General features: G+C 37.5%; 1 protein-coding gene across 1 annotated transcript in view; it reads left to right on the forward strand.

The window, feature by feature from the left end:
- Positions 1 to 15,013, forward strand: part of LOC125240183 (organic cation transporter protein-like) — a 90,359-nt gene that overhangs the window by 44,997 nt on the left and 30,349 nt on the right. Inside the window, 3 exon segments of the mRNA XM_048148005.1 lie at positions 10,743 to 10,932; positions 12,682 to 12,811; positions 13,592 to 13,720. Coding sequence (XP_048003962.1) covers positions 10,743 to 10,932; positions 12,682 to 12,811; positions 13,592 to 13,720 — 449 coding nt within the window.

Below are 15,013 nucleotides of genomic sequence, written 5' to 3' on the forward strand. Positions count from 1 at the left end.
GGGACACCTTACACAGATCAACTTAGTCCCAAACTAAGCAAAGCTTGTACTATGGGTGCTAAGCGACGATATACATACTTAAGTAGATAAATACATACTTATATACATAGAAAACATCCATGACTCAGGAACAAATATCTGTGCTCATTACACAAATAAATGCCCTTACCGGGATTCGAACCCAGGACCGCTGCTCAGCAGGCAGGATCACTACCGACTGAGCCAGACCGGTCGTCATATTTATGATGCATACTGTCACATCGTTACTGAATTCGGTTTAATCGAACGTATTTTTAACCCCCGACGCAAAAACGACGGGGTGTTATTAGTTTGATCTGTCTGTTTGTCTATCTGTCTGTTTGTCTGTCTGTCTGTGTGTGTGTCTGTCTGTGGCATCGTAGCTCCCGAACGGATGAACCGATTTCAATTTAGTTTTTTTTTGTCTAAAAGCTGAGTTAGTCGGGAGTGTTCTTAGCCATGTTTCATGACAATCGGTCTACTATGTCGCAGTCGGGGGTTTTTTCAAAATTTTAATTTTGTGGTTAGGTTAGGTTTTAGCCTTACTTCCTTTGAGTAATAAATACTTCTAAGAAATCAGTCAACGTCATAATCACTTTTTAACCCTTGACGCAAAAACGACGGGGTGTTATAAGTTTGACGTGTTTATCTGTCTGTTTGTGTGTCTGTCTGTGGCATCGTAGCTCCCGGACGGATCAACTGATTTATATATAGTTTTTTTTGTTTGAAAGCTGAATTAGTCGAGAGTGTTATCCATACTAATATTACAAACGGGAAAGTGTGTGTGTCTGTTTGTTAGTCCGTCTTTCACGGCAAAACGGAGCGACGAATTGGCGTGATTTTTTAGGTGGAGATATTTGAAGGGACGGAGAGTGACATAGGCTACTTTTTGTCTCTTTCTAACGCGAGCGAAGCCGTGGGAAAATGCTAGTATAATATAAATACATTTTTTTTAAATCAATTCTGTAGAAGCTCACTGCATAGGTTGGACCGACTCAAGTACATTAGAACTAATTAATGAATTGATGATTGGGTTCCGGGGCAACCTGCCGAATTCTACGCCCGGACAGACGACGCAACGAAGCCTAGACGTTACGTTGTCACCTAAATCTAGATGACGTTTCTTACTTTTATGTGTTTATTTTTTATGCTCTTATGTATTTTTAGTTACTCAGTGCTTTGGTTTTTACTGTCATACTGTGTAACATATTTGAAATAAAAATAAATAAATAAATGAATGAACAAAAGATGGGAAATTATATAAGTGGCCGATTATCCACGGTATTTTGAGGTCAAACACGATGTCCGTTAAATCAGAGATTTAATGGGTACTTAGGTAAACATATTTCTGACCTTCTCCAGTAACTCATTTTTAACCGACGACGCAAAAACGACGGGGTGTTATAAGTTTGACGTGTCTGTCTGTCTGTTTGTCTGTCTGTCTGTGTGTGTTTGTCTGTGGCATCGTAGCTCCCGAACGGATGAACCGATTTAAATTTAGTTTTTTAACCCCCGACGCAAAAACGAAGGGGTGTTATAAGTTTGACGTGTCTGTCTGTCTGTCCGTCTGTCCGTCTGTCTGTCAGTCTGTCTGTTTGTCTGTCTGTCTGTCTGTTTGTCTGTCTGTCTGTGTGTGTTTGTCTGTGGCATCGTAGCTCCCGAACAGATGAACCGATTTACATTTAGTTTTTTTATCTGAAAGCTGAGTAAGTCTGGAGTGTTCTTAGTCATGTTTCATGAAAATCTGTCTACTATGTCGCGGTCGGGGTTTTTTTCAAAATTTTAATTTTTTACGCATAATTATGTTACATACAGATACAAATGTAATAAATCTCGGGATTAGTTGTCAAAGCGGACCCCAGGCTCCCATGAGCCGTGGCAAATGCCAGGATAACGCATGGAGGATATCTTACATACAGTCCTACAGGTTTTCTTATAAAGTTACGAGTAAATTTCGCCCGTAAGCGATAATGAGGTAACTTTTACTTGAGAAATTTATGAATCTAGAAAAATCGATTAAATCATGCAATTTGACCACAAAACTTCAATCGAATCGGTTGAAAATAACTATTAAATTATGTCTGAGAGTCACTGGAGTTTTATAGTTAAAATATAACCACAAAGTTAAAATTTTGAAAAAGCCCCCGACCGCGACCTAGTGGACCGATTTTCATGAAACATGACAAAGAACACTCCCGACTAACTCAGCTTTCAGACAAAAAAAACTAAATCAAAATCGGTTCATCCGTTCGAGAGCTACGATGCCACAGACAGACACACACACAGACAGACAAGCAGACAGACATACACACAGACAGACACGTCAAACTTATAACACCCCTTCGTTTTTGCGTCGGGGGTTAAAAAGATTTTCACTACCGCCTCGGTCAAAATGCCCAATTAGGGACTACCTCTACATTCCTAATGACGTTTGTTCGAAAATCACTTGGCCTAACTCATTTGGCCGAATTATGAAATGCCTAACGCTCTTTTGGCCTAACGATCATTTGGCATAATTTAAATTTTGCCCCAAAAATGACATTACCCAGAACCGATTCGCTGTCAGAAAGGTAGGTTTAGGTTAGGTTAGAACTGTGACCTCACACAAATCCGAATCGCTTCTAAAAAAGTGGGTTTTAACGACGTTAGGCGAAACAATATTAGGACATTTAAATTAGGCCAAATGATCATTATGCCAAAAAATATTAGGCGATCTAAAAATCGAAGAAAAAACTTTAGGAATCTAGATATACATCCGCCCAATTAACTTCAATAATCACGATCGTAACACATGTTTCGGACATTTCTCACTTATTTAAAGGTCACCGTATCGAGGCCATATCTAATAGAGCGGTTAATTTGTACGGAAGGAAGCGTTGGCAGTGTTCGCACGACGGGCGGTCTTAGGGTTCAATGTAACTGAACAGTTAAAATGTCGGCAAAAAATGTGCATCTTGCAAATGAATAAATAACCTAACCACAAAATTAAAATTTTGAAAAACCCTCGACCGCGACATAGTAGACCGATTTTCATGAAACATGGCTAAGAACACTCCCGACTAACACAGCTTTCAAATAAAAAAAACTAAATCGAAATCGGTTCATCCGTTCGGGAGCTACGATGCCACAGAGAGACACACACACAGACAGACAAACAGACAGACAGACAGACAGACAGACAGACAGACAGACAGACAGACACGTCAAACTTATAACACCCCGTCGTTTTTGCGTCGGGGGTTAAAAATACCGGTAGATCATCATCAGACGACAGGTCTGGCGCAGTCGGTATTGGCAGGGTCACTGCCTGATGCGCCGCGGTCCCGCGTTCGAATCCTGGTAAGGGCATTTATTTGTGTGATGAGCACAGATATTTGTTCCTGAGTCATGGATGTTTTCTTTGTATATATCACCGTAAAATTGTAAAAACCGTTAGTTTATAATTTCGCTAGTGAAAAAAAAAACCGACCAATCAGAGCGCTAGCTTCGTTCCGACGCCATGACAGTTTACAATTTGACGGGTTCGCTTCGTTAGATTATAATCTAACGTAAAAATAATCCGTCAAATTGTGAACTGTACGTTACGGTTCATAATATTTCAATATTTGAAATTATAAACTAACGGTTTTTACAATTTTACGGTGACATAATTATATGTATTTATTTATATATTATATACATATTATATCGTTGTCTGAGTACCCACAACACAAGCCTTCTTGAGCTTACCGTGGGCCTCGGTCAATCTGTGTAAGAATGTCCTATAATATTAATTTATTTATCATCCTCCTTGCGTTATCCCGGCATTAGCCACGGCTCATGAGAACCTGGGGTCCGCTTTGACAACTAATCCCAAGATTTGCCGAAAGTACTAGACTTTACGAAAGCGGCTGGGGATACCCCCATTTGCCAGAATTTCATTTGCCATAATTTTATTTGCCACCCTATTCAACAATCATAATATTGTTTCTCATAACATCTTATGCCATAATCATTGTTTACTATATTAATCAAGTGCCAGAAACTTTGTTTCCCATGAAGTCAGTTTCCATAATGTCATTTGTCAGAATCATCGAAATCAGTAATTACCACATTCCATACCATCATTTGTCATCCAAATTAGCGACCCGAAAAGTCAATTTCCATAATGTGATTTGGCAGAATCATCGAAATGCGTAATTATCACAGAGACGACACTACTAGAAGTACTAAAAAGAATGGGATAAGAATGAATCTGCTATCAGAGAGTAGGTTAGGTTAGAACTGTGACCACCTGAAAAATAAAACTGCTATCAGAAAGTAGGTTAGGTTAGGTTAGAACTGTGACCCCCTGGAAAATGAAACTGCTTGAAAAGTAGGTTAGGTTAGGTTAGAACTGTGACCCCCTGGAAAATGAAACTGCTATCAGAAAGTAGGTTAGGTAATAATATGGGCAATAATTAATATGGCAATAATTGCTTATGGCGTTTGAATATTATATTAAACCATATTATTGCACTTAATAATATGGCTAACAAATAGTATGGCATTGTATGATTATGGAAGGTAATGTTCGGATAAACAACCAGTATGTCATACAATTTTTATGGTAAACAAATCATTCGGGCAAATGAAATTCAGGCAAGTTAAATTCGGGCATATGAATATTATGTTAAATGACTGTCGGGCAAACAATAGACAACCAAGCGGCTGCCATCTGACCTTCCAACCGGAAGGGTAACTAAGCCATATTGGGATTAGTCCATTTCCTCCAAGAAAAATCTCGATTAATTCATTTTTTAAATAACTAATTCTAAATCGGTTTATCCATTCGGGAGCTACGATGCAATAGACAGACATACACACAGACAGACAGACACGTCAAACTTATAACACTCTGTCGTTTTTGCGTCGGGGGTTAAAAAGGTTTTCGTTTTCCTTCGTATGTTCATTCGTTCGGGAGCTACAAAATGCCACAGACAGACACGCACACACACACACAGAAAGACAGACAGACAGACAGAATTGAAGAAAAATGTCCTATAATATTTATTCATTTTATTTCATTTGATACATTTATTTTCAAAGTCATTTTAATATTTAGTCCGCGATGGGACCTTGTCAATTTACGGTGTGTGATTAAAGTGACACAATTTTTAAGAATTTTCTTAATTATTACGTCAAATGACAGCTGACCTTCCATTTGACATGTGGTTTTATCTTAATTTTTATAAAATTTACATACATTAATGAGTAATATTTTAAATTAATGGACCAAAATTAATTTTGTATTTATTTAAACCGATCAATTTGAAACATGGCATCGAAACCAAAATAATATCTTTATTTTACCAGAGAAAAGAGAATTTTACATAAATAACCTAACCACATAATTAAAATTTTGAAAAAACCCCCGACCGCGACATAGTGGACCGATTTTCATGAAACATGGCTAAGAACACTCCCGACTAACTCAGCTTTCAGACAAAAAAACCCAAATCTTAATCGGTTCATCCGTTCGGGAGCTACGATGCCACAGACAGAAACACACACAGACAGACAGACAAACAGACAGACAGACAGACAGACAGACACGTCAAACTTATAACACCCCTTCGTTTTTGCGTCGGGGGTTAAAAAAATCTTTCATTTAATATGTAACATATAGGTGCCCAAAAGTGCTCCCGATGTTCGATAATTTTATTTTCCCCTCACTAGCTCGGAAACACGTGTTTTGTCGTTTAATACCAGCGGGTAAAAACGCATTTTATCAACTAGTGGGTAAAGTAATTTGACCTTGAATAAAGTCAAATTAACTGCTTTAAAATTGATAAAAGTAGGTGAATCTAGTAATAAAGATGATTTACCACCTGTGGAACTACTGGAAGCAGTGATAAACGCATTTTTGCGTTGTAGTTTCCTCGCTATAATGAGGGGAAAAGTTTTGTGTTACACTCGGGTGCAAATGTATTTTACTTCTCGTGTGTTAAAAAACTCGCAAGTTCAGGATTCTATTCTCGAACCACTCGCTTCGCTCGTGGTTCAACTATAGAATCCTTTCACTTGCTCGGTTTTCAATTCCACACTCGGCGTTAAAATACAACTTTGCCCCCTTGTATAACAAATAACTATTAACTTCTTAGGTACATGTCCGTCTTTGGGTCACAGGCTGTGACAGACGCTATGGTGATCTTATAAGGGTTCCGTTTTTAACCCCCGACGCAAAAACAATGGGGTGTTATAAGTTTGACGTGTCTGTCTGTGTGTGTGTCTGTCTGTCTGTCTGTCTGTCTGTCTGTGTGTGTGTCTGTCTGTGGTATCGTAGCTCCCGAACGGATGAACCGATTAAGATTTAGGTTTTTTGTCTGAAAGCTGAGTTAGTCGGGAGTGTTCTTAGCCATGTTTCATGAAAATCGGTCTACTATGTCGCGGTCGGGGGTTTTTTCAAAATTTTAATTTTGTGGTTAGGTTATATTTAAGTTACATGTCCGTCTTTGGGTCACAGGCTGTGACTGTGACAGACGAAATGGTGATCTTATAAGGGTTCCGTTTTTCCGTTTTGAGGCACGGAACCCTAAAAATCGTCCCTTTTCAAGGTGATGTACTACAATAACTCAAAATACATATAATTTCGTCCCGTCATAATATCCATTGCCATTTTATGGAAAGTTGCACGCAGAAGTACCCCGGACGTCGAACCTAGTCGGCCTTCGGCGCTCTCAAAGCGATTTCAACGAGTTTTGCACTAATTACCACAGACCACTTGCATATACGACCCCGCTTATAGATTTACACTAACGTCTTGCGGGTTGTCGTAGACTCTAGTGTAAAGGTAGCAATTATACCGGGTGGGCCCTTTTAACCAAAGCAAATAACCTAACCAAGATTCGGGTGGTGGTAACACACTGTATAGGTATAGGTACATACACCCTGTTTTTATTGAATTCCGTTAACTTTAAGGGAAGGTCCTTTAGAATCTTTAGATCAACTACAATAAATTTCTCTAAGAAACTAGCGTCTTAACTCTTAAGGTTATTGAGTATTAAAAATATAAAAACCGCCTTCAAAAATAAGCGCGTTACAAAACACGGAGAAACTAAAAAGCAAAAAATAATAAACCTTTGAATTCAGATTTCTTATCGTATTGCAATAATCTAAACATCCAAATTATAAACAAATCAATTATTTTTGTAGTCGGTACCAGACCTGTTCGTCGCCTTGCTATTGCCTGTTTGCCCCACCCAAACATACACAGGCTGGTACCGACTCCAAAAATAATTGATTTGTTTATAATTTGGATGTTTAGATTATTGCAATACGATAAGAAATCTGAATTCAAAGGTTTATTATTTTTTGCTTTTTAGTTTCTCCGTGTTTTGTAACGCGCTTATTTTTGAAGGCGGTTTTATTTTTTTGTTAAAAAGTTAATTTATTTGTTGATTTTTAGTGGTTCCTAGTGATATTATATGTATCAGTCCGAATATATGTACAGTAGTGAAAGAATTATCCTTTAACTCCTAACCATTGAGGAGTTGACCTTCCATCATCAGCTCAGCCACATAAAATTACTACCGTCAGGCGTAAATACTGGTGTACCTTTGAAAAATACACTAAAAACATTACATGTGCCTATAACATTTGAAGAGTTCCCTCGATTTCTCCAAGATCCCACCATCAGACCCTGACTTGGTGCCAATGGGACCATCTCGGGGTTATATCCGTGCGATCAAAAAAAAATTTTGAAAATCGGTCCACGATTCTCGGAGATATCGAGTAACATACATACAAAAAAAAAAACAAAAAAAAAAAAAAACATTCAGTCGAATTGAGAACCTCCTCCTTTTTTGAAGTCGGTTAAAAATAATTACTGAACACATGTGTGTGACAGCCTTTACCACTTCCTAGTGTTATTTGTTTTGACATGTGCCGTCAATCACGTCACTTGAATATTATTCTTAAGGGTCTCTCACACTAATTAATTCATTTATTATGTATGAAAACTATGAAAAATTTTTTTTGGCGAATTTAACTAAAAGTGATACCTATACAGGGTGGTTCCTGATAACAAACCTAACGACGTGTCGAATTTAACGGAAAACAATAAAAACACGGTGTATAATATACAAATTACTTATATACTTACATAGAAAACATCAATTGTACTCAGAAACAAATCATCTCATCGCGCAAACAAATTCCCTTTCCGGGATTCGAATCCAGGACCGCGCGTTACTAGATAATAATTATGGGCACTTCCACACTTATTTAATAACATGAAAAGTTGAGCGTAGACGTTCCCCGGACGCTGGTAGTCGGCCTTCGGCACTCTCAAAGCATTTTCAACAGGTTGTGCACCAATTACCACAGATCACTTGACTTGCATATAAGACCGTGCCGTCTAAAAGGAGCAATAAATTACACTGCAGGCAACATTAGTTCAGCGCAAAACTTAAATTTGCAACTTTACTCCGTCTTGTAATCAATAAATAAATCAAATTGATTTATTACGGAATGAGAAGATAAGATGATTTATTTGTTAGACATGAGTAAATGATAATACATATTAAATATACATACATACATACATACAACATACATACAATCACGCCTGTATCCCATAAAGGGGTAGGCAGAACACATGAAACTACTAAAGCTTCAGTGCCACTCTTGGCAAATAGTAGTAGTAGTAGTAATCACTTTATTGTGTACAACAGTTTATATACAATTTGTAGGAATAGAGATACAAAGGCGAGCTTATTCCTATAAGGGATCTCTTCCAGCCAAATAAGGGTTTGAAAGAAAATGAAACTGTGACATTGCAGTGACAGGCTGCCAGCCTCTCGCCTACGCCACAATTTAACCCATTAAATATACATAAGGTTTTAAAGTTTCGCGGAAAGAAATGTTTATCACAATAATGTTAGCTGCAGATAATTTTTATTGTAGGGTGGAGGTTGATAATCTCTGTACCTACCTAATATGTAGATGATTGTGCACTAATTTAACAAACGACCGACATAGGGGTGTTCCATTCAATTCCCTGTCAAAGACTGCTGAATTTGTATTAGTTTCTGTTATAGATAAATATACAAATTCGTTTTTTTTTTTTCTACTTTTGTTTTGAATTATTTTTTATAATGAGTTTGTATATTTCTTGTTTAATATTGTGAAGTGGCCTAACGGAGCCGGTGTAGTCTCATGAATCAAGGTTCCAAAATATATACAGATTTATAAAAAAATATACATATATTACAACATCATATATAGTTAAATTTACATCTAATCATGTAATCTAAAATGGGATTCTAATCTGCATCGCACCTGGTCCAGAAATCCAAAAATTGTATATAAAATACGTAACTTGATAACTAAGGCATTATTTTATAAACGTATTTTTCACCGATCTCAACACATCACAATATTTTTTCCCAATAACGGCAAATATTATTCTCAATAGCACTTTCCATCAAGTGAGGTTGTGATAAAATAATTTACCTATTTCCCATAATAAAAAAAAATCGAACTAAAAATTTTATGTTACTGCAGAGTCTAAAATAATACGTCTGCATACATTTCTTAACGACGTACATGTATTGTTATTTTACCTTCGAATATTAAATTTTAATTTCGTACTTAAATTGTCAATAACATCACTTGCGTCAATAGTTTCACTTTTGTTCGGCCATGAAAAGAATTAAGCTGTTTTTGGTTATAAAAACAATCATAATTATTACATATGCAATTTTAATGCACGCAAATGAATAAAGGTAATAATTTTATGTGACATTATTATTGAAATTAATACGACGTGTAGGCAATTGTGCAATTTTTGGTAACTTTATTTTCGTTCGATTACAATAATAATGTGAGGATAGCAATGCACAGGTTGCATAACGTTCTCAATAACCTGCGGGCCGATTTTTGAGTCTCACGCGTTCGAATTCAGAAAATTGTCACTGAAAATAATAGGCAAGTCACCGTTTACAACCGGTGTTTTAGTGACAGTGAGACTCAAAAATCGGCCCCCTACCACAAAATTAAAATTTTGAAAAAACCCACGACTGCGACATAGTGGACCGATTTTCATAAAACATAGCTAAGAGCACTCCCGACTAACTCAGATTTCAAACAAAAAAAACTAAATCTAAATCGGTTCATCCGTTCGGGAGCTACGATGACACAGACAAACACACAACCAGACAGACACGTCCAACTTATAACAATAACAACCCGTCGTTTTTGCGTCAGGGGTTGATAAACTAACCACAAAATTAAAATTTTGAAAAAAACCCCGACTGCGACATAGTAGACCGATTTTCATAAAACATGGCTAAGACCACTCCCGACTAACTCAGCTTTCAAACAAAAAAACTAAATCTAAGTCGGTCTAAGACAGACACGTCAAACTTATAACACCTCGTCGTTTTTGCGTCGGGGGTTAAAAACAACATAATTCAACAACTTTTTGTCTTAAAACCGAAATAAATTACACATATGAAAGAAAAAGTGACCAAGGCCTCCAGTGCCTGAGGCTGGAATCGAACCAGCGTACCCTGCAATCGCGGCAGATGCCTATTTCCGTTCGGCCACCCAGGTCACAGCTGCTGAGGTCGAAATTATCTCTCATATGAGTAATCTATACAAGGACTCGTAGTGGTGTGACTACTTTAAGATAGCACAAGCTGAAATATTTTCAATAGAATATAATTTGACTTGTGTTAATTAGAACTTTTTGTCTTTTTCAGACGAGCCCTCGCCATCCCCCCCAAATCCGACGGCCCGTATTCTCACGACCGGTGCCGGATGTACTCGACCAACTGGACGCAGGCACTGGCCGAGGGCCGGACGACGCCGGACGACGAGTGGCCTATAGTTCCCTGTAACACTTGGGAGTATAACAGGAGCGATGTGCCTTATGACACTATTGCTAGTCAGGTTAGTAATAGCAAAGACCTATATAACTTCGTATAGACCGATAAAGTCTAAGAAAAAAACGTACCTCAAAACCATACAGAAAAAGGTACGGTGAGCTAGATGGCGATATACCTTTGGGGTACGCTCGGCTAGATGGCGCTAATATTAATATTTGACATTTTAACACATATCAAGCTAAGAATATGGGCCAATTTGTCAAAACGGAGGTTCAAAAGTTTTAAGCTTGTGTCGAGAGATGGCAGTCTATGCACTGTGATTAGGTACACGTTTTACTTTGACAGTAATTCTCTATAATACTCGATCCTCTTTGGTAATAGTTATTTGTTTTAGTTAGTTGTTTGTTTGCCCCTTGTGGGGGCAAAGTTGTTTAACCGCACGTGCTAATATTGATACCCGAGCAAGCGAAAAATTCCAATATCCGCGAACGTAGCGAGTGGTTTAAAAAGTGGAATCTTGAGCGTGACGAGGGTTTCAAGGCACGTAGGTTAAACAAACTTTGAACCGAGTGGAACACAAAATTTTTCACCACACCAACACGAACAAAATACTGGCTATAAAACATCAAATTAAATCAAATCCATCAATTTATTTAATACTTATGATTCTAAATTATCATTTATAGGTAAAATCTACCATCCAGCTTAAGACATCAATTTAAAATTTGTATGAAACTACTTTGCACTCTTGTGGATAAAATACAATTTTGCTATCTGTTTTCGAATAGCAAAGAGAGCCTTTAGGCTCCGCGCACACGGGCGACAAAACTGTTTTGTCTCCGTCGCTCGGTCTATGGGCTAGTATGAAGGTGCGCACACGAGGCGACGCAACTTTTCATACAAATACGACGGAGACAAAACAGTTTTATCTCCCGTCTGTGGGGGGGCCTTACCAGTTGGTGTGGTGAAAACTAAGTGGCGTAAGATAGCGACTTTTCCAAATCGAGAATATAATCAGACATGATCATTGGTCAATGAGAACTGCCCGGCTATCATCATGCTTCCAATTTTATCGTGGATAAGACAACTGTCGCTCTCACACTGACATACTTGTGACGAGAGCCAGAAAGTGACGGATGTTTTATCCACGCAGATAAGTGATAAAAAGGGTTGGCACATGATTGCCGCGAGAGTATATCGCCGCGAGATAGACTACCCGTGCTTATGTCATTAATAGTTATTTGTTATACAAGGGGGCAAAGTTGTATTTTAACGCCGAGCGTGGAATTGAAAAACGAGCAAGTGAAAGGAGCCTATAGTTGAACCACGAGCGAAGCGAGTGGTTCGAAAATAGAATCCTGAACTTGCGAGTTTTTTAACACACGAGAAGTAAAATACATTTGCACCCGACCCGAGTGTAACACAAAACTTTTCCCCTCACTATAGCGAGGAAACTACAACGCGAAAAATGCGTTTAATCACTGCTTCCAGTAGTTCCACAGGTGGTAAATCATCTTTATTTACTAGATTCACCTACTTTTATTAATTTTAAAGCAGTTAATTTGACTTTATTCAAGGTCAAATTACTTTACCCACTAGTGGATAAAATGCGTTTTTACCCGCTGGTATTAAAAGACAAAACACGTGTTTCCGAGCTAGTGAGGAAAATACAGTTAGAAGAAGACGTGTCATCTATCTCGCGTCGATATACTCTCGAGGCAATCATGTGCTAGGCCTACTGGTATCGATTTATCACCACTCGTTTCGACCTTTTTTTTCGCACTTGTATCGTAATATACTAGTTTCTTTACAGTTGGATTGGGTGTGTGAGAAGGACAACCTAGTAGCGACATCTCAGGCCATCTTTTTCTGCGGAGCGATAGTCGGAGGTCTGCTGTTCGGCTGGATCGCCGACAAGTATGGAAGGATACCGGCTTTAGTAGGTAAGTATAACTTATAACTGTGAAAACTTAGTTTAGTCGGCATCAGATATATTGGAGCAGCCAAAGTGTTCAATATCTAAACATGCAGAGAGTGCTTGTTCAAATGTTCAAAAATGCTTATCGAAAACGAATAGCAAAATTGCATTTTATGCACGAGAGTGCAAAGTAATTTCATACAATTTTTAACTTGATGCCTAGAGCTGGCTGGTAGAATTTACCTACAATTCCTACAAATAATTATTTTGAATCATAAACATTGAACAGATCTGGATTTGATTAAGTTTGATGTTTTTAGTCCGATGTGATGTATCGTTCGTGTTGTTGTGGTGAAAAATTTTGTGTTTCACTCGGGGGCAAAGTTTGTTTAACTTACGTTGAAACCCTCGCAACGTTCACGATTTCACTTGTAAAACAATAGTTATTTGTTATACAAGGGGGCAAAGTTGTATTTTAACACACGAGAAGTAAAATACATTTGCACCCGAGTGTAACACAAAACTTTTCCCCTCACTATAGCGAGGAAACTACAACGCAAAAAATGCGTTTAATCACTGCTTCCAGTAGTTGCACAGGTGGTAAATCATCTTTATTACTAGATTCACCTACTTATATCAATTTTAAAGCAGTTAATTTGACTTTATTCATAGTCAAATTACTTTACCCACTAGTGGATAAAATGCGTTTTTACCCGCTGGTATTAAAGGATTAACACGTGTTTCCGAGCTAGTGAGGGGAAAATAACTATTTCCTTGTGTCTTAAATTTCTACTTATTTTTCCAGGCACCAACCTGATAGGCTTCGCGGCCGGCATTGGAACAGCCTTCAGCCACAGCTTCTGGACTTTCTCCGTGTGCCGGTTCCTCGTTGGCTTCGCTTTTGACAACTGCTTCACCATGATGTATATCCTGGGTAAGTGCTCTTGGCAACTCATGTTGCCCTGGTAGATTCAGTACATCTCAAGTGACAAAATTTTTCGCTATCATGATTTGGGTTCTTAGCACTAAAAACCTTATGTGCACACAACATACATACGTTTACCCAAGTACTCGTACGAAGACCGGTTGACGACACATGACGTCACACACATACGTCACGGCCCCCGCGCCGCGTACCTACATTAGACTGCACCTAACAGCCGAAGCGGCTACACATACTCGTATATATCTGTATAAATTTATCAAAAATACCTAAACTACTTGTATCTAGTTATTAAGTTAATTAAAAGAAGATAGTCCTATCCTGGAGTTCTTCATTCTTCATAACAGAGAAAAGAGACTAACAAAGAATGGGAACTCCGTAGTCCAATTTATATGTTTGACTCGTAAAACAATAGATGGCATTACTATACTCTCGCGACAAATGGTATTGTTCAATTCACGAAATAATTTCATTTAAATGACCCAAGTCGTAATATTTATAAATTTGGAACTTGATCATACAACATTATCATTATATAACACCGAAATTTACAAAAACAATTAAGTATTTTTTTTACCAATCGGGATTTTTCGTACAGTTCGCATCAGAGTAAAGGAGTCCCCTAGGAAATGACATGTGTAAGCGTTACATTTTTTCGTCAGCATCGGTAAGAGGATAGTTAGTGTAGCGGCTACTGCGTCTGATTCGCAAACATGAGGTTCTCGGTTCCAATTCCAAGAATGACATATCTTTTTGTATTTTTTCTTGTTTTACTCTGTTACTTTTTTTATTATAATATTTATAATTAAGAAAAGTAACAAATTTTCTTTATTATAATATTTATAATAAAGAAATCTTTGCTTAAATAAACATGAGGTATACAGAAAAAGAAAGGCACTTTGCTAAAAATAAAATTATTTATTTACCTAAACATAAATTTTCGTAACGTTTATTAATAAACTTCAAAATAATAACACGAGCTTTTTTATAGTCATACTTGTTAATATGGAGAATTTCTGGCCAAAAGCTGCACTTTTGGATGGAAGCAAGCCGCTTTGCATGGTGATAGTAGACATCATAGTAAACGATTTTTTCCGAAAATATTGAAATTTCATCCCTTAGGAAACCGAGCGTAGCGAGGTGTTTTATGAAAATTAAAAAAAAATCTATCTTTTTATTGTATCGTCCGATTTTGACAAAACGTATCTCAAATGAAAGGTATTGCTTTATGTAATTAAAAAAAAAATGAAACAAAAATTATTATAAAAAAACTAAGAAAAAAAG

Source organism: Leguminivora glycinivorella, chromosome 27 (assembly GCF_023078275.1).
Source record: "Leguminivora glycinivorella isolate SPB_JAAS2020 chromosome 27, LegGlyc_1.1, whole genome shotgun sequence".
Taxonomy (NCBI): Eukaryota; Metazoa; Arthropoda; class Insecta; order Lepidoptera; family Tortricidae; genus Leguminivora; species Leguminivora glycinivorella.